This window comes from Lithobates pipiens, unplaced genomic scaffold (genome assembly GCF_037356315.1).
Source record: "Lithobates pipiens isolate NorthernLeopardFrog02 unplaced genomic scaffold, aLitPip1_a1.2 Scaffold_3, whole genome shotgun sequence".
Taxonomy (NCBI): Eukaryota; Metazoa; Chordata; class Amphibia; order Anura; family Ranidae; genus Lithobates; species Lithobates pipiens.
In genome coordinates, this window is record NW_027507790.1 from 52,557,628 (window position 1) to 52,577,441 (window position 19,814).

General features: G+C 44.6%; 1 protein-coding gene across 1 annotated transcript in view; it reads left to right on the plus strand.

The window, feature by feature from the left end:
• The first annotated feature begins 8,987 nt into the window (after window positions 1-8,987).
• LOC143940394 (catechol O-methyltransferase-like) overlaps window positions 8,988-19,814 on the plus strand; it is a 35,040-nt gene continuing 24,213 nt past the window's right edge. The window contains exons 1-2 of the mRNA XM_077461690.1: window positions 8,988-9,149; window positions 17,416-17,587. Of these exons, the coding sequence (XP_077317816.1) occupies window positions 17,449-17,587 (139 nt within the window). The 5' untranslated portion in view covers window positions 8,988-9,149; window positions 17,416-17,448. The remainder of the gene's footprint in view (window positions 9,150-17,415; window positions 17,588-19,814) is intronic.

Sequence of the window (19,814 nt, forward strand, 5' to 3'; positions counted from 1 at the left end):
GCTGGAAAAAATGCACCAGTGGCTGGTCAAGTACTCAAACAAGGAGAAAACATGTTTTCTCATTGACGGTTTTGCCAATGGTTTCCCTTTGCCCTCCTTTTCGGAGAAAGGTTGTTCAGTAGTGGGTAACTTAAAATCAGTGGAGGTTCATCCCCAGGTGGTTAGCGAGAAAGTGTAGAGGGAAGAAAGAGAAGAAATTAAAGAGGGAAGAGTAGAGGGACCGTTTGAATATCCGCCATTCAGAAATTTTCCCATTTCACCATTAGGTATGGCGCCGAAGCGAGAGCCTGGATCCTTTCGCATCATTCATCATTTGTCTTTCCCTAGGGGCAGGTCTTTGAATGATTATATCGATGGGGAGTTATGTTTGGTTTCATACGTGACCTTTGAGGAGGCAATCATCAAAATGAGGTCTTTCGATACTGGAGCCTTATTGGCTAAAGCCGATTTAAAATCGGCTTTTCGCCTCCTTGTTCGCTCTGATATTGCGGAAGAGAAAAATACATTTGAAAGAGATGCAATCGCTCCTGGGTGTCCTGGCATTCACTTGCGGGTTTTTTCACGGCGACTCAATCTCTCCATATTGGGTCTGAAGTCACCTTTCGCTCATATTAGACTGACCAGTGCTCTCAAGGAGGATTTATTGGTTTGGGCTAATTTCCTACAGATTTACAATGGGAGATCCTTTTTTCGGATGAATTTAGTTTTTGCCCCGGATTTTAGTTTTTTCACTGATGCTGCTGGATCCAAAAGTTTTGGTTCTGTATGGAAAACCCATTGGTGTTGGCCAGAATTGTGGATTAACAGTCAGGCCACGAGGAATGTGGTACTTTTCGAATTGTTCCCTATTTTAGTTGCCTTAGAGATGTGGTGTACTGAGTTTGCCAATAGGTGCATCTTGGCGGTGACTGACAATAGAGGAATAATGTTTGCAGTGAATTGCCTCTCATCAGGTTCTTTTAAAGCGGAGGTTCACATAAAAATTGAACCTCCGATTTTCGGAACCCTCCCCCCTCCGGTGTCACATTTGGCACCTTTCGGGGGGGGGGGGTGCAGATACCTGTCTAAGACAGGTATTTGCACCCACTTCCGGGCATAGACTCCCACAGGAGTCTATGCCTCTTCCCATCCAGCCACACTGTCTTTGGGACACACACGGGTCCCAGAGACAGCACGGACCATTTAGATTGCCCTGCACAACTCTCGTATGCGCAGTAGGGAACCTGGAAGTGAAGCCACAAGGCTTCATTTCCTGATTCCCATAGCGAAAATGGCGGCAGCATCTGAGGACCGAGGGACAGTTCGGTCTCGGGTGCCGACATCGCTGTGTCCTTATTTTAAAAGTCAGCAGCTGCAGTATTTGTAGCTGCTGACTTTTAAAAAAAAAGATTTTCGCGGGTCTCCCGTTTTAAGGCAGATTGTGTTTTTGTGGTTTAAATGTAACATTTGGCTTAAAGCCAAGTATACTTCAGGGATTCTAAATAGCATAGTCGATGCGTTATCTCGGTTTCAGATGGACCGGTTTCGTCAGCTGCTTCCAGAGGCGGGCGAGGAGAGTCTCCCATGTCTGGAGAATCTGTAGAAGGTGATATGACCGTGGTGACAGAAGCTATTAAGGGCTCGGTAGCCCCCAAGACCTGGTTGAGTTATGCAGCGGCTTGGAGGTTGTGGTTGTCCTTTACGAGTGGAGATGGCAATGGCTTCAAGTTTGCTCTTCCATCGGAGGGAACTATTTTGGCGTTCCTATCATTTCTAAGGCAGCAGCGTTTTTTGAGCAGTTATGTAATGAGAACGTTAGCTGGCATTTCTTTTTTCTTCAAGTTAATGAAACAGGCACTTAGGGGTAACAAGAGGAGGACCTTTGTAGCAGATAGCAAAAGGTCAATCTCCCTTGACATCCTTAGTAGCCTTTGAGAGGTTACAAAAGTGGTTTGTTTTTCACCCCAAGCTAGGTGGTTCAGGAATCTTACAACAAGTCAGTTGACCACGCAGGGGTGCATATTTTGCTACAAAAGGCTAAAACAGACCAATATTGGAGAGGTAGTTGGATTTCGTTGCAGGCCCATGAAAACGGGTTAGTATGGCCGGTGATGACTGTTCAGCAATTCCTGGGGATTAGGCCCTCCTGGGCAAGACAATCCCTTATTCACTCTAATTTAGCTCCCCTTACCAAGTACAAGTTTGACGTGGTGTTGCGGAGATGCCTAGAACACATGAGTTTGGGCAACCTTAATTTTTCCTGGCACTCCTTTAGAATTGGCACAGCTTCAGAGGCGGCCTGGAGGGTTTTGCAGGAATCGGCCATAATAGAGATGGGGAGGTGGAAATCTAAGTGTTTTAAGTTGTATGTCAGGCCTAACCCTTTTGTTTAATTTATTCAGATTTAAAGCACACAGTATGGATTCTGGGTCATTCGTTTATATATTGAGCACGTGAGAGAGTGGCCCAGAGAAGTTACACTATGAATTTGTCCGAACAACTGGAATTCTTTCAGTTATATTGGAAAGAAGTAAGAAGCCTTCAGTGGTATCAATTTTATTTGAGTTTATCTAGGTTATACTATATTGGTTGTTCATTTAGGGGTAATAATTTGGAGAATATTAAAATACTGGACTTGTTGTTTTTGATAAAACGGGACTTTCATAGTTTTTCGGTTACTTCCCAAGTACAACGATTGTCTTTTCTGAGGTTGTCCCTCGTCTTGCTTGGCTGTCCTCGGCTCAGAGGAGGGTCATGAAGAAGATGCAGAAGAGAATTAATAGAGCTTTGGAAAAGTTCATGCCCATGATTGGTGGACTATCCTATCCGCATGTGGATCTGGAAGGTGGTATCCCAGGTTTGTACAGACGAGACGGGGTCTACTTTTCACATGTGGGTGTAGATATTTTCAATTTAGGCCTGTTTCAGGAAGAATGTGAATGCGGGAACCAGTCAAGGGATGAAGTATATTTTTCAAACAAGCCTGCACTCCAGTGAGGCTGGAAAAAATGCACCAGTGGCTGGTCAAGTACTCAAACAAGGAGAAAACATGTTTTCTCATTGACGGTTTTGCCAATGGTTTCCCTTTGCCCTCCTTTTCGGAGAAAGGTTGTTCAGTAGTGGGTAACTTAAAATCAGTGGAGGTTCATCCCCAGGTGGTTAGCGAGAAAGTGTAGAGGGAAGAAAGAGAAGAAATTAAAGAGGGAAGAGTAGAGGGACCGTTTGAATATCCGCCATTCAGAAATTTTCCCATTTCACCATTAGGTATGGCGCCGAAGCGAGAGCCTGGATCCTTTCGCATCATTCATCATTTGTCTTTCCCTAGGGGCAGGTCTTTGAATGATTATATCGATGGGGAGTTATGTTTGGTTTCATACGTGACCTTTGAGGAGGCAATCATCAAAATGAGGTCTTTCGATACTGGAGCCTTATTGGCTAAAGCCGATTTAAAATCGGCTTTTCGCCTCCTTGTTCGCTCTGATATTGCGGAAGAGAAAAATACATTTGAAAGAGATGCAATCGCTCCTGGGTGTCCTGGCATTCACTTGCGGGTTTTTTCACGGCGACTCAATCTCTCCATATTGGGTCTGAAGTCACCTTTCGCTCATATTAGACTGACCAGTGCTCTCAAGGAGGATTTATTGGTTTGGGCTAATTTCCTACAGATTTACAATGGGAGATCCTTTTTTCGGATGAATTTAGTTTTTGCCCCGGATTTTAGTTTTTTCACTGATGCTGCTGGATCCAAAAGTTTTGGTTCTGTATGGAAAACCCATTGGTGTTGGCCAGAATTGTGGATTAACAGTCAGGCCACGAGGAATGTGGTACTTTTCGAATTGTTCCCTATTTTAGTTGCCTTAGAGATGTGGTGTACTGAGTTTGCCAATAGGTGCATCTTGGCGGTGACTGACAATAGAGGAATAATGTTTGCAGTGAATTGCCTCTCATCAGGTTCTTTTAAAGCGGAGGTTCACATAAAAATTGAACCTCCGATTTTCGGAACCCTCCCCCCTCCGGTGTCACATTTGGCACCTTTCGGGGGGGGGGGGGTGCAGATACCTGTCTAAGACAGGTATTTGCACCCACTTCCGGGCATAGACTCCCACAGGAGTCTATGCCTCTTCCCATCCAGCCACACTGTCTTTGGGACACACACGGGTCCCAGAGACAGCACGGACCATTTAGATTGCCCTGCACAACTCTCGTATGCGCAGTAGGGAACCTGGAAGTGAAGCCACAAGGCTTCATTTCCTGATTCCCATAGCGAAAATGGCGGCAGCATCTGAGGACCGAGGGACAGTTCGGTCTCGGGTGCCGACATCGCTGTGTCCTTATTTTAAAAGTCAGCAGCTGCAGTATTTGTAGCTGCTGACTTTAAAAAAAAAAGATTTTCGCGGGTCTCCCGTTTTAAGGCAGATTGTGTTTTTGTGGTTTAAATGTAACATTTGGCTTAAAGCCAAGTATACTTCAGGGATTCTAAATAGCATAGTCGATGCGTTATCTCGGTTTCAGATGGACCGGTTTCGTCAGCTGCTTCCAGAGGCGGGCGAGGAGAGTCTCCCATGTCTGGAGAATCTGTAGAAGGTGATATGACCGTGGTGACAGAAGCTATTAAGGGCTCGGTAGCCCCCAAGACCTGGTTGAGTTATGCAGCGGCTTGGAGGTTGTGGTTGTCCTTTACGAGTGGAGATGGCAATGGCTTCAAGTTTGCTCTTCCATCGGAGGGAACTATTTTGGCGTTCCTATCATTTCTAAGGCAGCAGCGTTTTTTGAGCAGTTATGTAATGAGAACGTTAGCTGGCATTTCTTTTTTCTTCAAGTTAATGAAACAGGCACTTAGGGGTAACAAGAGGAGGACCTTTGTAGCAGATAGCAAAAGGTCAATCTCCCTTGACATCCTTAGTAGCCTTTGAGAGGTTACAAAAGTGGTTTGTTTTTCACCCCAAGCTAGGTGGTTCAGGAATCTTACAACAAGTCAGTTGACCACGCAGGGGTGCATATTTTGCTACAAAAGGCTAAAACAGACCAATATTGGAGAGGTAGTTGGATTTCGTTGCAGGCCCATGAAAACGGGTTAGTATGGCCGGTGATGACTGTTCAGCAATTCCTGGGGATTAGGCCCTCCTGGGCAAGACAATCCCTTATTCACTCTAATTTAGCTCCCCTTACCAAGTACAAGTTTGACGTGGTGTTGCGGAGATGCCTATAACACATGAGTTTGGGCAACCTTAATTTTTCCTGGCACTCCTTTAGAATTGGCACAGCTTCAGAGGCGGCCTGGAGGGTTTTGCAGGAATCGGCCATAATAGAGATGGGGAGGTGGAAATCTAAGTGTTTTAAGTTGTATGTCAGGCCTAACCCTTTTGTTTAATTTATTCAGGTTTAAAGCACACAGTATGGATTCTGGGTCATTCGTTTATATATTGAGCACGTGAGAGAGTGGCCCAGAGAAGTTACACTATGAATTTGTCCGAACAACTGGAATTCTTTCAGTTATATTGGAAAGAAGTAAGAAGCCTTCAGTGGTATCAATTTTATTTGAGTTTATCTAGGTTATACTATATTGGTTGTTCATTTAGGGGTAATAATTTGGAGAATATTAAAATACTGGACTTGTTGTTTTTGATAAAACGGGACTTTCATAGTTTTTCGGTTACTTCCCAAGTACAACGATTGTCTTTTCTGAGGTTGTCCCTCGTCTTGCTTGGCTGTCCTCGGCTCAGAGGAGGGTCATGAAGAAGATGCAGAAGAGAATTAATAGAGCTTTGGAAAAGTTCATGCCCATGATTGGTGGACTATCCTATCCGCATGTGGATCTGGAAGGTGGTATCCCAGGTTTGTACAGACGAGACGGGGTCTACTTTTCACATGTGGGTGTAGATATTTTCAATTTAGGCCTACAATACATTATTGAGATGGTCGCGGCAGTGGGGTGGGGCTGGTGTTGATGGTCAAGTCTGGCTTGTGGGTACTGGTTATTTTCGATGTAAAATATGTGGTACTGCTGCTCGGATTTCTGAAAACCGAGCAGAAAGAACTGATGTTTATTTTAATTTATAATGTCATTTGGTTGATAAAAAAAAATAAAAGGATATTATTGTGTAAAAAAACAAAGTGCTGCAGCCATTCTTTTGCCAAGTTTTGTTTTCTGCGTATTTATTTAATTGCTTTGTATCTGGGGAAGAGCGTTTTGGGAGGGGTGTGGCCTGCAATCTTATGTCAAATAGGGGGCAAAATATGGACCCACTTTCTTGATATTGTGGTCACCCCTTCCCAATTTAATTAATAGTTTAAGGTTTAGCATTTAATTATCTGGGTATTTAAGAGCCCTGTCCCCTTTAAGGATGCCGGGATAGGTTTTTCTGTGGGAACCAATGAGAATTTCGGGAATGTTCTGGAAGACTGGGAGAGGCTATTTAAGGACAGTGGGAAGGGGGCTTGCCCTCTTTCCCGGCGGTCAAAACAAAAAGGAAAAAGCTCTCTCCCTCCTGCCCAAGTCGCAAGCACTATTATGTGGTTGGGTCACCCTGGTATTCTAGGGGGGACTGGTTATTTTCTATCTAAAATATGTGGTACTGCTGCTCGAGTTCTGAAAACTGAGCAGAAAGAACTGTTTATTGTTAATGTTTATTTGAATTTATGATGTAATTTGGTTCATAATAAAAGAGTATTGAAGGATATTAATGTGTAAAAAAACAATAAAGTGCTGCAGCCATTTTTTTGCCAAGTTTTGTTTCTTGCATATTTATTTAATTGCTTTGTATCTGGGGAAAGGTGTTTTAGGAGCCTGTAATCTTGTGCAAAGTATAACATAGTGTATAGGGTGCAGTGCTCAGTGTTATATAATGTACTGTATAGTTTATAGGCCACAGAGGTCAGGATTAACTAACATAAAATACTGATTACTGGGTGCAGTTATATGTAACATGGAACAGAGCATATAAAGTATTATGGTCATGACTATGTAACTTTTAGCACATTGTATATTGTGCAGTGGTTAGTGGAAAAAGACTGCCTGTTATATTATTGTCGGTAGGATGAAGACTGCTCCTAATGTTAATGTCCATTACATTGGTGTCAGCAGGTTAGCTACCTGAGAAATGAGAAGAGACACTCCGTGAAATCTGTACCAAAACCAGGCAGGCACTGATGGGAAATAAGTGCAGATGATTCATGTAGAATCCATCTGCCCTTAGCTCAGGCATGCAGGCAGAATAGTTTGCTTAGCAGAGAAAATTCCTCCTCCCCTTTTGAAGACTCCTGGGATGTATGACATCCTTTGCCCAGACCTGGAATCCTGGAAGTAACTGAAGAAATGTATAAAAAAAGGTTAAAACAAGTAAATATATTCTTATCTATTCAATAATGCTAGCAGTATAACAAATAAAATGTAGTCAATGTTAATTGAGAGAGTGAAGTTCCACTTTAAACAAAGCCTGAGTCTACTCTTGCTCAATTTACTTTCCTGCAACCATTAACTGATTAATGGATCGATTTCAGTACAACCAGCTGCCCACAGATGGATTGAATCCTGGCCAGTCCCTGTTGAATCCGTTGAGATTTGATCCATCTATGGCCAGCTTAAGAACGAGTAATGCACAGACTGCAGGGGTCAGGAGTAAGTGATGAGTGTAGATGTGATAAGGAAATAACACACAGTGTAGGGATCAAAAGTTAAAGGTGAAAAGTAAGTAACGCACAGCACACTGGGACATGAGTACAATAAGGGCCACCGATAATAGGATACAGTCGTACCTCCTGTATAGGGCCTGGGCAGTAGGGGGAAATGGATCGTTGACAAGAGGAGGTGATCGGCACAATGGGAGGGGGGAAATTACTTTAACCAATCCCCCTGTGTGGCTCTCCCTGCGGCAGTTAAAAGCTGGCTTCTCCTCTCTACCAGCTTTCAGCTTCTGCAGGGAGGGCCATGCGGGTGATCGGTTCTAGTAATTGCCCCCTCTGTGATTGCACTCTCTCCTGTCCACAATTTAATATTTGCTGCCCAGGCCAGCCTGTATGCTCTTTCCCCTGCAGTGCTACCAGTTACGTCTCCTACCCTCCTGCTGGCTTTCAGATGCTGCAGGGAGAAACTACAGGGGATTAGCTCCTGTAATTGCACCCCCACTACACTGATCTCCCCCTCCTGTCCACATGCCCTTCCCTCTGCTGCCCAGATAGGCTGTGTGGGGCTATGTGATATCTAACAGCAACCCTAGATACCCATACATCAGACCAAAAGAGGGATAACTGAGGCTGCACAAGGCGCAGAGTGATGGGGTTCAAAAAGAGAGATAGTTCCTCAAAATGAGGGACAGTTGGCAGGAATGCAGTACATTAATGTGCATCACAAAACATATTAAACTAAAGCTGGCCACAGATCGAATCAATTCCCTCCTCCACACATTCAAAGTGAAAGGGGAAATCACCCGCGTGAATGGTGGAATCTCCCACTGTGCTATTATAATCTTGCAGCGGGGACTTTTCTGCTGCCAGAATACCTTGATCAGCACTGCATACTATTGACTTCAAGTGGCGATTGAGCAAAAATATACCGACAGTCCTCCTATTTGTTAGAAAATGATCACTAGATCTACTCCTCTTGAACAGGAATGGTCATACATGGATCGAAATTTGGCTGAATCCTGCTGAACCGGACAAATTTCAATCCATATATGGCTACCTGTATGGTAGTTTTCAGCTTTATCAGTAACGTTCCACAAACTTTCTAATGCCCTTATTCAGCATAATCAGTTTGGCAGGCCATCCTGACATGTAATCTAGTTAAATTATTTTCAAAGCCTGGCTCAGAACAGCCCGGTATCAAAGGGCAAGATTTTGCAGACAAAAAAAAACTCATTTATTTGCCTATCTCAGTTCTGATTACACATTCTGTGAGGGAGACTAAATTGTCTGATTTGTATGAAGCAGAATGTTATGTGCTGAACACTAATAAGTTGTGAATCTCATTCTTTGTCTGCCAGGTAGGACAAATCCAGTGGGCGTACGTGTCTGCTTCCAACCTGCCAGGAATAGCGAGCGTTTTTTGCAATGTCATTGCTTAAATTTTTCTTGCTGCGGATTGGCCAGTTCTAAAGAAAACAATAGAAAAAATAGCATGTGATTTGAGCCACTTCCTCACTGAGCGCTGAGAAGTATACACTGTATATACTGTGAGTATGATTTATGGTAAAGACTGCACTTGGGATAAATGTCAGGAAACATAGGATGCTTGAAAAGAATAATTGACTTCTACTTGAAAAAAACAGAGGCTTGTGTACTACAAATCTGTAAAAACATTAACATGCATTAGCGAAAAATCTTGTAGGAAAGGCAGTCAGACCAGAAGTGTAGACTGGGAGAGGAACGTATTCGGGAACTCACTACATATCTGCGCTGTAGTGTCTTTGATTACTGTTCAGCCAACATCAACTGGACCTGAAAAAGGGTCATTTATTCCTGTGATCACTGTACCAGGAGTATACACATAACACAGTGCAAGGTGTGCTGTGCCCAGTGCTTACCCTGCAGTGTCTCCATGGCTTTGTCAATGAAATTTACTAAAACTGGCACACACAGAATCTGAAGTTGAGCCAGCTGAAGTTAGAAGCTGATTGGTCGGTGGTCACTATGCACAGCTGCGCCAGATTCTGTGTGTACCAGTTTTAGTAAATCTCCCTCATATTGTCATCTTTCAACAACTGTTGTTTTAAAGCTAAACTCCAAGCACAGCAACTTTAGAGCAATTGTAAAGCTTAATTATTTCCCGAAATAATATTATGTTATATTTACCTGTTCTGTGTAAGGCTCCGTGCACACTGAAGCTCAAAAAAGCTTTTTCTGGACGCCAGATTGCTGGCAGAAAACGCTGGTTGAAAAACGTGCTTTTAACAGCGTTTTGTACTAGCGTTTATGGGCGTTTTCAATAAAAATACACAGAGGACACTCCAAAAATCCCACAGTGCATTCCAAACTCCCACAATGCATTGAAAAAATAAAATGCCGAACACTAATTAACACGTGTTTATCGGCGTTTGTCGTTTTTTGGCGGTGAAAAACAGCACTTTGAACGCGGATTTCTGGCGTTCAGAAAAAAGCCAATGAACTCCACTGCTCATTAAAGCTAAAAAACGTCCATGTGTGCATGGACACATAGGCTAACATAGAGTGGAGTTTATGGGCTTTTAAAAAAAAACGCCCAAACTCCAATAAACTGCAGTTTATGAGCTCCAGTGTGCATGGAGCCTAATAGTTTTACACAGGGCGGCCCTGAACCTCCTCTTCTGTGGTTCCCTGCTGGCACTCTCCGCTCCTTCTCTTCTCTGAGTGCCCCCATAGGAAGCCTACTGCTATGGGGGCAATCAAATGGGCACTAAAACAAAAATTTGTTTGATAAAATGTGAAATGAAAAATATTACTATAAATTAGTAAATTGACTATGTTGTGCAGTGAAGACAGTTCTGATTAAAAAAAACATTGATATCAAAAATAACAAGAAACACCTACACCCATGATTATGTGAAATACCACCAAATATAAAACGCAATTTCAAATAACATAATAATATTGAGAAAAATCAATTAAGTGATTATAAAAATAAATTGATCACATAATGATAAAAATTATATTAATTAGTTGGTGATAAAAAAATTATATAAACACATTAAATCAAAAAATTAAGGTCCATATAAAGTGTCCAATCTAAAACTGAAGAAATTCATGCAGGAGTGTCAGCGACAGTGGACAAACCCATGTGTGCATCCATGGACAAACACAATTCGGCACAGCCATAGCTGTTGCTGGGACAAGGTCATGTAGAGCCCAGGGCCAACATGCCAAACCAAACTGTGCCCCCCCCCAAGATTTATGAGCTATATGTGCAGTGGTGGCTTGTGTTTTTGGGGGGGTGGCAAACAACCACAGCACACACCTCCCTTCACCCCAGCTCTTACCCCATTGGTTGCAGGTGGGCAGGCTCCTACGGGCGGCAGTCAGCGGCAGGGTTTCGGGCCCCTATGGGTGGGTTGCAGCTCTTATGGGTGGCGGGCTCCTTTGGGCGGCAGGTTGCGGGGCTCCTATGGGTGGAGGGCAGCGGCTCCTATGTCGTCTCTGCATCACAGCGGCTTCCGATGTGCGGCTCCTCCCTCCTCTTCCTAGGCGTCTAATAGGATCGCCTGTCCTTTCAGGCAAACGGGTGACCGGTGTCAAAACCCACTTCCTGATTTGCTGGCAGGAGGATCAGTGTTACAACAGCGAATATTGATTCATTGTTGAAACACATCTGGGTGGGCTCAGAGCGCATGCTCTGCGTCCCAAGCCCACCCTATATTGAAGCCTATTAGAGCCTCTCGCTCTAATCGGTGCTTCAAAAAAACAGCCCCTCTGCATTGGAATCTATGGTCCGGTGTCCTGAAAGGGGCCAGATGCATCGATAGGCGAGGCGGCAGTGGACAGGGGGAGGTGGCGCCCTTGTGCCCTTAATGGACAGGCCACCCCTAATTATGTGTCAGCAAAAATCCCCTCAAAAAAACACTGAGCACTAATCGGCATGCATAAATTCCCCCTCCTCCAAGTACAAATCCACGCCCTGCTGAAGTCCCCCCTACAAATCCCCCAGTTTAAATGCCCCCTCCCCCCGAAAGAAATTCACCCTTCCTAACACAAATCCTCTACCACTAAAATGTCCCCTCCTAGTACACAAATATCCCCTTCCCAGCAGCAAATCCCCCCTCCTAGCACAAATCTCCCCCCATCCTCAGTCCCTACACAAATCCCTCTAAATCGCCACTCTTCGCACTCCCCCTCCTAGAACAATACTTACTCCCTGCCGCCCCCCAGTTTCTCCCTTCCAACACAAATCCCCTACCTCCCAACTCTTTGTGGTGCCCGCCATCACCTCACATGATACCACAGTGCCCAGGGCAGCCGCCCCTCCTGCTAACCTCTTGTACTGGCCCTGGCCCTACCCTCATCTCCCTCCTTACAGGATTTTGCCTGACAGCAGCAGGAGCCTATGGTTCCAGCTTCTGCTGGGTTTCCTGTGAGAGGAGAGAGAAGGAAAGGGAGTTGCTGCAGATGGGCACAGCGCTAGATCAAGGTCAGGCTCAGGTAAATGTTTAAAGGGGGGCTGGGGGGAGCAGCTGTTGAAAGTTTTTTTTTTTTTTACTTCTGCTTTTATAGCCACTTTAATTTAAATGTATTTCTTAATAATTGCGAAGCATAAAAATCAACTTTGAAAGCACCTAATGACCTTGCAATCCCTGTTACTTCCTTGTAAAAGTGGTAACACCACCACTGTGGTGCAGAGATGTGGGAGGCTCACAAAAGGCTCCACCCACTACATGCTGCCTGCACAAAAGGGTTTCAGACAAGACCAGGACCAGTAGGAAAAACTTTCCGCTGGATTACTGCACAGATCTGGAAGAAATATACAAAGCCCAGTAAGGTTCAAATAGGAATACATGTTAATCTAGAACGCACCTTTCCAGTATGACAAAAGCACAACAAAATTATTCCTCTTTCAATCCTATATGACTTTACACATTGCTGCGTTTTGAAAAGTCCTGCATGCTGCATCTTTGCTGCACTTTTCAAAAGCGCACCTTCCATTGTAAGTCAATAGAAATGGGGGTCACATGTGTCATTAAAAACGAGCTATTCACAGACATTTTGCCTGGTATGGTTCGGGGGGGGTGGCGCTCGCTCATCCCCCACCCCTTTACTGACCTGCCAGGCTGCATGCTCGGATAAGAGTCTGGTATGGATTTTGGGGGGGACTCCATGCTGTTTTTTTTGACTGAAGGGCCTGGTATGGTCCTGGAGGGGAAACAAACCCATGCCGTTTTTGCTTTTTTGGCTGGGGTTTCTCTTCATGATCATCAGAGCACAAGTCGCCTCCCAAAGTTGGATCAGTTAGGACCATGATCCGACTTTGATCCGACTTCAGTGATATTCAATGGGCTGAAGTAGGATCAAAGTCGGAACAAAGTAGTACAGTACTTTGTTTCTGGTATGAATCTTTAGGGGAAACTCCATGCCAACAAAAAAAAAAAAATGCCTTTTTTTGGCGTGGGGGTTTCCCTTAAAATCTATACCAGACCGAAGGGCCTGGTATAGTCTTGGAGGGGGAACCCCATGCTGTTTTTTTATTTTTATTTGGCGTGGCGTTTCCCCTAAAGACTCATACCAGACACAGTGCCTGGTATTGTTGGTGGATCAAAGTCGGATCCCTGTTCATTGAAGTCGGATGGATGTTGGACTTCAAGTCGCAGGGCAAAGTCAGATCCACATCGTACGACTGTCGTGTCATACCAGTGTGAACCCGGTCTAAAAGGGAATTATCTCACACTGGAATTGTTTTGATTGGTCAAAGGACAAGTCGTACTTTCTCAAAGTCGGTGCAAAATCTTATCTTCTTCATTCAATTTGGATGGAAGTAGGACCGATGTAGGACCTATGTCGCAGGGCAAAGTAGGGTGACAGTCGTACAACAGTCGTGCCGTACCAGTGTGAACCCAGCCTCTATGATGAAACATACAATTGGTCAATACAGACCAGAGATCAGGGTAGGCAACTGATGATTAAGGATGAGCTCAGGCGTGTTCACATGCTCCATGTGCAGAGCCCACCAGAAAGTCGGCGCAGCGCTGTGCTAATCACAGGCAGTGAGACATTGCCCCGATGCGCAGCTGCAGAGATCAGGCAATGTCTCACTGCCTTTGATTAGCGCAGTGCTGCGCCGACTTCCTGGCGGGCTCTGCACATGGAGCATGCAAACACACTGGAGCTCATCCCTATTGATGCTCTTCATCGAAGAAACAGGCAGGTCTGGTCAAGCAATGCACAGGTGACAGCAGGGCTGCTGTTTGAAATTATGGGGCCCTGTACAACCTAACTGATAGAGCCACCTGCAACCCCATCCTCGACCCCACCTCTGGCCCCGTCTCAAAACTAACTGCAGGTTTGTCACCGTTTACACATGCGTGCGAGACCAAGGTGCACGTTCACAATTGCGCATGAGCATGGGGTGGATGGGGGCTTCAAAAAAAATGTTTACATTTTATTTTGTTATTTATTATTTTACATTTTATGTACACTGTATCGTTATATTTTTTTTTTATCTCTTTTGTTGCTATCAGATGAACGCAGCTGCAAACCCAAGTGTAAATTAGGATCTGTTTGTGTCTCATGATCATCAGCATTATGAAAATCACACGGTCAGCACAGTCAGCAGCTGCTCTATTGTGGCTCTTTCACAGTGTGTCACATAGCTGTTATATACTGACGTTGTTAAAGGCTTGTACATACTATAAGATAATAGGGCGAACATTTTCGTCCAAAGAAATTTCGCACGATTTTCATATAGTGTGTACACAACTTTCAAAAGCCGATACCAAATTCTCATATGAAAATTCCCAAAGGGACAAACTCCAACTCTCGTATGGCAACAGAATGAACGGTTTTCATTTAATGTGTACCAGTTTTATATGATTTTCATACAAGTAAAATAAGAAAAGAAAGACTGCACATGAATAGAACAACAAAAAAAGCCTTTGTCATACGAAAGTTTTCACACACATTTTTGGTCATCGGTTCCGATTTGCTGTGAAACAACAAGGAAAATCGTTTGCCCAATTTACGTATAGTGTGTACCCCACTTTAGACTTACACCACAGATGCAGGGGCATCTTTTCCTTCCAGTGACAACACGGAGGCATTTTTGCTAAAACTGATGCATTTCTTTCCACATCACTGTTACCCCAATATTTTACTATTGGATAGGATGACATGTCTACTGCTATTAAATGAATATGTTACATATGTTTCAATAAGGCGTGCTGCACGTCTCACTACAAACTGCATCCCACGCCCTACTCCACCAGTTTGACATCTTCGCCCTGGGCACTGGGCGACCTTGTCTGGGCACTGGCTCCCACTATCATGTTATAAAAGTTTGTCTCTGTGTTTTTTTTCTACTCCCAGCCTTTTTCCCCTGTTCATTCATCTTCAGTGCAGCTGAGGCTGCAGGGAAAGGGACTGGGGAATCGATGTCCCAGTCCCTTTCCCTGTCCCAAAAGGGAGATGTCAGGGGGTCTGTTTAGACCCCTGATATCTCACCAAAGCCCCTCATCAGAGCTGATATTAAAAAAAAAGTTTTAAAAATTGTATGAAATAATAAAAGAAAATTGTAAAAAAATTTAATTAAATAAAAATAAAACTTACTGACACTGTCCCCTGTCCTACCGACACCGCCCAGTGCCTCCACCCAAGAAATATTATTGTGAAAATAAAATTGTAAAAAAAAATTATATAAAAAAAAAAAAAATACTGACACATCTGCTCTACACTCACTGCCCTGCTTACACCATCCACTAAAAACTACTGACACCTTCCACTGCCCTACTGACACTGTCCAACTGTCCACTCCCCCCCCCCCCCCCCCACCAAAGCACTGTGTAAAAAAAAAAAATAATAAAAAAAAATTCTGACATTGTGCATTGCTCTACTGACACCATCCACTACCGCCCAAAAAGCATTTTGAAAATAAAACAGAAAAATTTAAAAGAAAAGAATAAAATTGCAAAAAATTAAGAACGGACACCATCCTACACATACTACCCACTTGCATACAATATGCACTCCTCTCTTGCACATACTACACACTGCCATACACTTCACACTGTACATTCCCTATTTAACATTACCGCATTCTGCACTTTGTAGGAAATCTCAGACTCTATGTAACCACAAATGGAAGAGGAATGGCGCCTTCTAAGTGCAGTAAAACTGTAAATTTTAATAAAATTTTAAAATCAATACACTCACAAAAGTGGTTCATAGATGGGCATAGTAATAATATCAGCATCCGCTAGTCGCCGTCAGAGAGGAGAGGCCATCAGCTGTCTGGGTTAGCGGGGAGGATCTCACCTTCGGGACATGCGTGTCCCTTTGTTCAGGCGACTAGCGGGTGCTGATATTATTACTATGCCCATCTATGACTTTTTTGAGCGTATTGATTTTTAAAATTTTATTAATTTACCATTTTACTGTACTTAGAAGGCGCCATTCCTCTTCCATTTGTCTTTTTCAGAGCACTGTTTACATTTCTACTCGGAACTGACAGCCCCCTAAGGACAGTTTATTTTTAATTATTTTAATTATTTTACCTTATACTTCATGGACATTACAGACTGTAACAGCCCATTGTGGTCATTAATACTATTTATACTCTACAGTATGTTTATTCCCATTCAACACTATATGAGTTTGTTTACTAGTAATATTCAGAATGAACCGTATTATCCTTTGTTTTTCTGTGTAACCACAACTCCTTTAAGCCCAATATTTAGCGCAAATAAACCACATCCACTTTTCACCCCCTTGGGCCCTATTTTGCACTTGCACACAGGCCCACTGATTTCATGATATGCCCTTCCCCATGGATAGCATACCTGGCTGCTGAGAGACGTGGCAGCGGCTGTGCTCTCTCTCTCTTGTCATTCCAACGATCCTCATATGGCAGTTCACACTGAATCCATAGATTGGATGGTACACGGTATGATTAGCATCCCCTATTTCCTCCAAGAGCTATTCATCTTCTGGCAGCAGAAAATGTGGATGGGGGTTGGTAATCATACAGTGTACAATCTGATCTATGGATTCGGCCAGTGTCATGTACTGTATGGAGGAGTGCTGGTATGACAGGAGTTGGAGAGGTTTGTGGAGTGGGGGGGGGGGCTATTTGCGCAGTGAAGGTTAATTGTGGGGGAAGGGGGATATTTTTGTTAGGAGGAGGAATGGGGGGGGTTGTGCTAGGAGGAGGTGGGGGGATTTACATTAAGAGAAAGAATGGGGGGATTTGACCCCCTGTATCCTGCCCTACTGACTCCCCCTGTACACTTCCCTACTGACCCCTGTCCTCTATCCTGCTGACCCCTGTACCCTTACCTACTGACTTCTGTCCTCTGTCCTGCTGACCCCTGTACCCTTCCCTAATGACTCCTGTCCTCTGTCCTGCTGATCCCTGTACCCTACCCCACAAACTCCTGTCCTCGGGCTTGCTGAGCCCTGTGCATCTGCCCTACAAACTCCTGTCCCACTGACCCCCTGTACCCTGCCCTACTGATTCCTGTCCTCTGTCCTGCTGACCCCTGTACCCTGCCCTTCTAACTCCTGTCCTGCTGACCCCTGTACCTGGCACTGCTGACTCCTGTCCTCTGACCTGATGACCCCTGTACCCTTCCCTACTGACTCCTCTCCTCCATCCTGCGGACCCCTGTACACTACAAGAAATGTTTTCCATTTAAATAATATCTATTGTTGTGCCTTTGCGTCATAAAGGCATGCTCAAGATGCTCTGATGTCTGCACTAGGGACCACAACAAAATGCATAACATGTATCTGTGATAATTAGCCATTGCTGTCATTTTAACTGTCTAGGTACCAGGACTGAACTGAAGCTTTGCAGTATCTATGGCTGAAACCAGGGAAAAGAGGATCCTGGAATTTGTGCTGCAGAATGCAGTTCATGGCAACCCTCAGAGTGTGCTGGACCATATTGATAAATATTGCAGAGAAAGGGAATGGGCCATGAATGTGGGAGATGAGAAAGGTATTTCTAGAAGTAAAATGGGATCTACTGGTACTGGTATATTGTCTTACTAGTTATGTTTATATATAAACATACCGTATATACTCGAGTATAGGCCGACCCGAATATAAGCCGAGGCCCCCAATTTACCCCCAAAAAAACTGGCAAACTTATTGACTCGTGTATAAGCCGAGGGTGAGACATGCCTGTCCATCCCTGTGTGTGTGTCCGTCCCTGTGTGTCCGTCCATCCCTGTGTGTCCGTCCATCCCTGTGTGTGTGTGTGTCCATCCATCCATCCATCCCTGTGTGTGTGTGTGTCCATCCATCCATCCATCCCTGTGTGTGTGTGTCTCCATCCATCCATCCATCCCTGTGTGTGTGTGTCTCCATCCATCCATCCATCCCTGTGTGTGTGTGTCTCCATCCATCCATCCATCCCTGTGTGTGTGTGTCTCCATCCATCCATCCATCCCTGTGTGTGTGTGTCTCCATCCATCCATCCATCCCTGTGTGTGTGTGTCTCCATCCATCCATCCCTGTGTGTGTGTGTCCATGTGTGTGTGTGTGTGTGTGTGTGTGTGTGTGTGTGTGTGTGTGTGTGTCCAGCCTACCTGTGTCCCGAGCCTGTGTCCCGAGCCTCCGTCCCGTGCCTTGCCTCCTTGCCTCCGTCCCGTGCCGTGCCTTGCCTCCTTGCCTCCGTCCCGTGCCGTGCCTTGCCTCCTTGCCTCCGTCCCGTGTCGTGCCTTGCCTCCGTCCCGTCCCGTGCCGTGCCTTGCCTTGCCTCCGTCCCGTGCCTTGCCAGGATCGCCGCTCTTCGTCGGCGCCTCGGCGGCCATTCTAAAATTCAAAAGCCGCGCCCCCGCCTTCGCCTGTGATAGGCGGAACACTGAATTTCCCAGCAGCCTGTGTTCCGCCTATCACGGACATCGTCTCATCCTCGTACTACGGACGAGGATGAGACGATGTCCGTGATAGGCGGAACACAGGCTGCTGGGAAATTCAGTGTTCCGCCTATCACAGGCGGAGGCGGAGGCGCGGCTTTCGAATTGTAGTATGTCCGCCGTCTGTCTGCTCGATACGCTGATCGAGCAGTCAGACGGCGATGACTCGAGTATAAGCCGAGGGGGGCACTTTCAGCCTCAAAAAAGAGGCTGAAAATCTCGGCTTATACTCGAGTATATACGGTAGCTATATTTGAAACTAAAATTACACGTGAGACAGCATGTGTTAAAGCCCAACTTCAACCAAAGCATGTATTGTTTTTTTAGGTTTTGGTGGAGGGGTGAAGATTATAATCTCTGTCTTGATTTTACTGATCTTTGCTCCTTTTAGAGAGATTCCCCATTACTTTCTGTGTATTCTCCAAGATGGGAAGTAAGGATAGCTCTCTGCAACAGTGAAACAACACTACAACTTTTATAGTACATGATTATCCTAACAGTACAAACAAATGGCCACTGCCCCCACCCATAACTAGCCTTAGCGGCAAGGAGCACATAGAAGGGCAAAGCATGTAAAACAAAACCAAAAAAGTTCCCAGATCAACTTGTCAGTCAGCCTGCAACCAAACAATTACTGTGTATCAGTTTACATTAAAAAAAGGGTTTAGTTTGCACATATTTGCAAATACATGCGTAAGCTGCAGAGGCAAAGACAAGGCACCCCATTATTATCCGCAGTCTTAATTCTATACATTTTTGAGAGCCTCCATAGTAGAAGCACATGCATTATAGTAGATAGGCAGAGGGTAGGTGTGCCTGGAAGGCGCCACACCCCCCTTAAAGGCACAGGGGTGCACTGGACAGCCAGCATATTATTATCCTAACATGAATACATTTACTACTTTTTAGGATTTTGACAATCGTGTGTTGTGTCTGCATCTGCCCTGAGCTGTGTGCAGGCAGCCTATTGAGGTAAATGCCGACTCAGCTGCTACATGGACACAGCTGCACGCAGCTGCATGCCAAAATTTGACATGCATGCAAGAGGAGGTGCACAGATCCGAATGCACACTGTCTATGTTTTGTAACCATAAAATTGCTCCTGCACGCATGTCAAATTTTGACATGCTGTCCCAACTCAAAACTGCGCTTGTATGATAGTGCTATCCACGATAAAAAATTATAAAAAAAAAACAGTGGCTCTGCTGCAAGATAGCTTCCATAGAACAGATTCAAATTTGTCAAAAAGAGCCGTGCTATAATACAGTGATAATCAAAACATATAAATCAAAATTAATCTAAGTG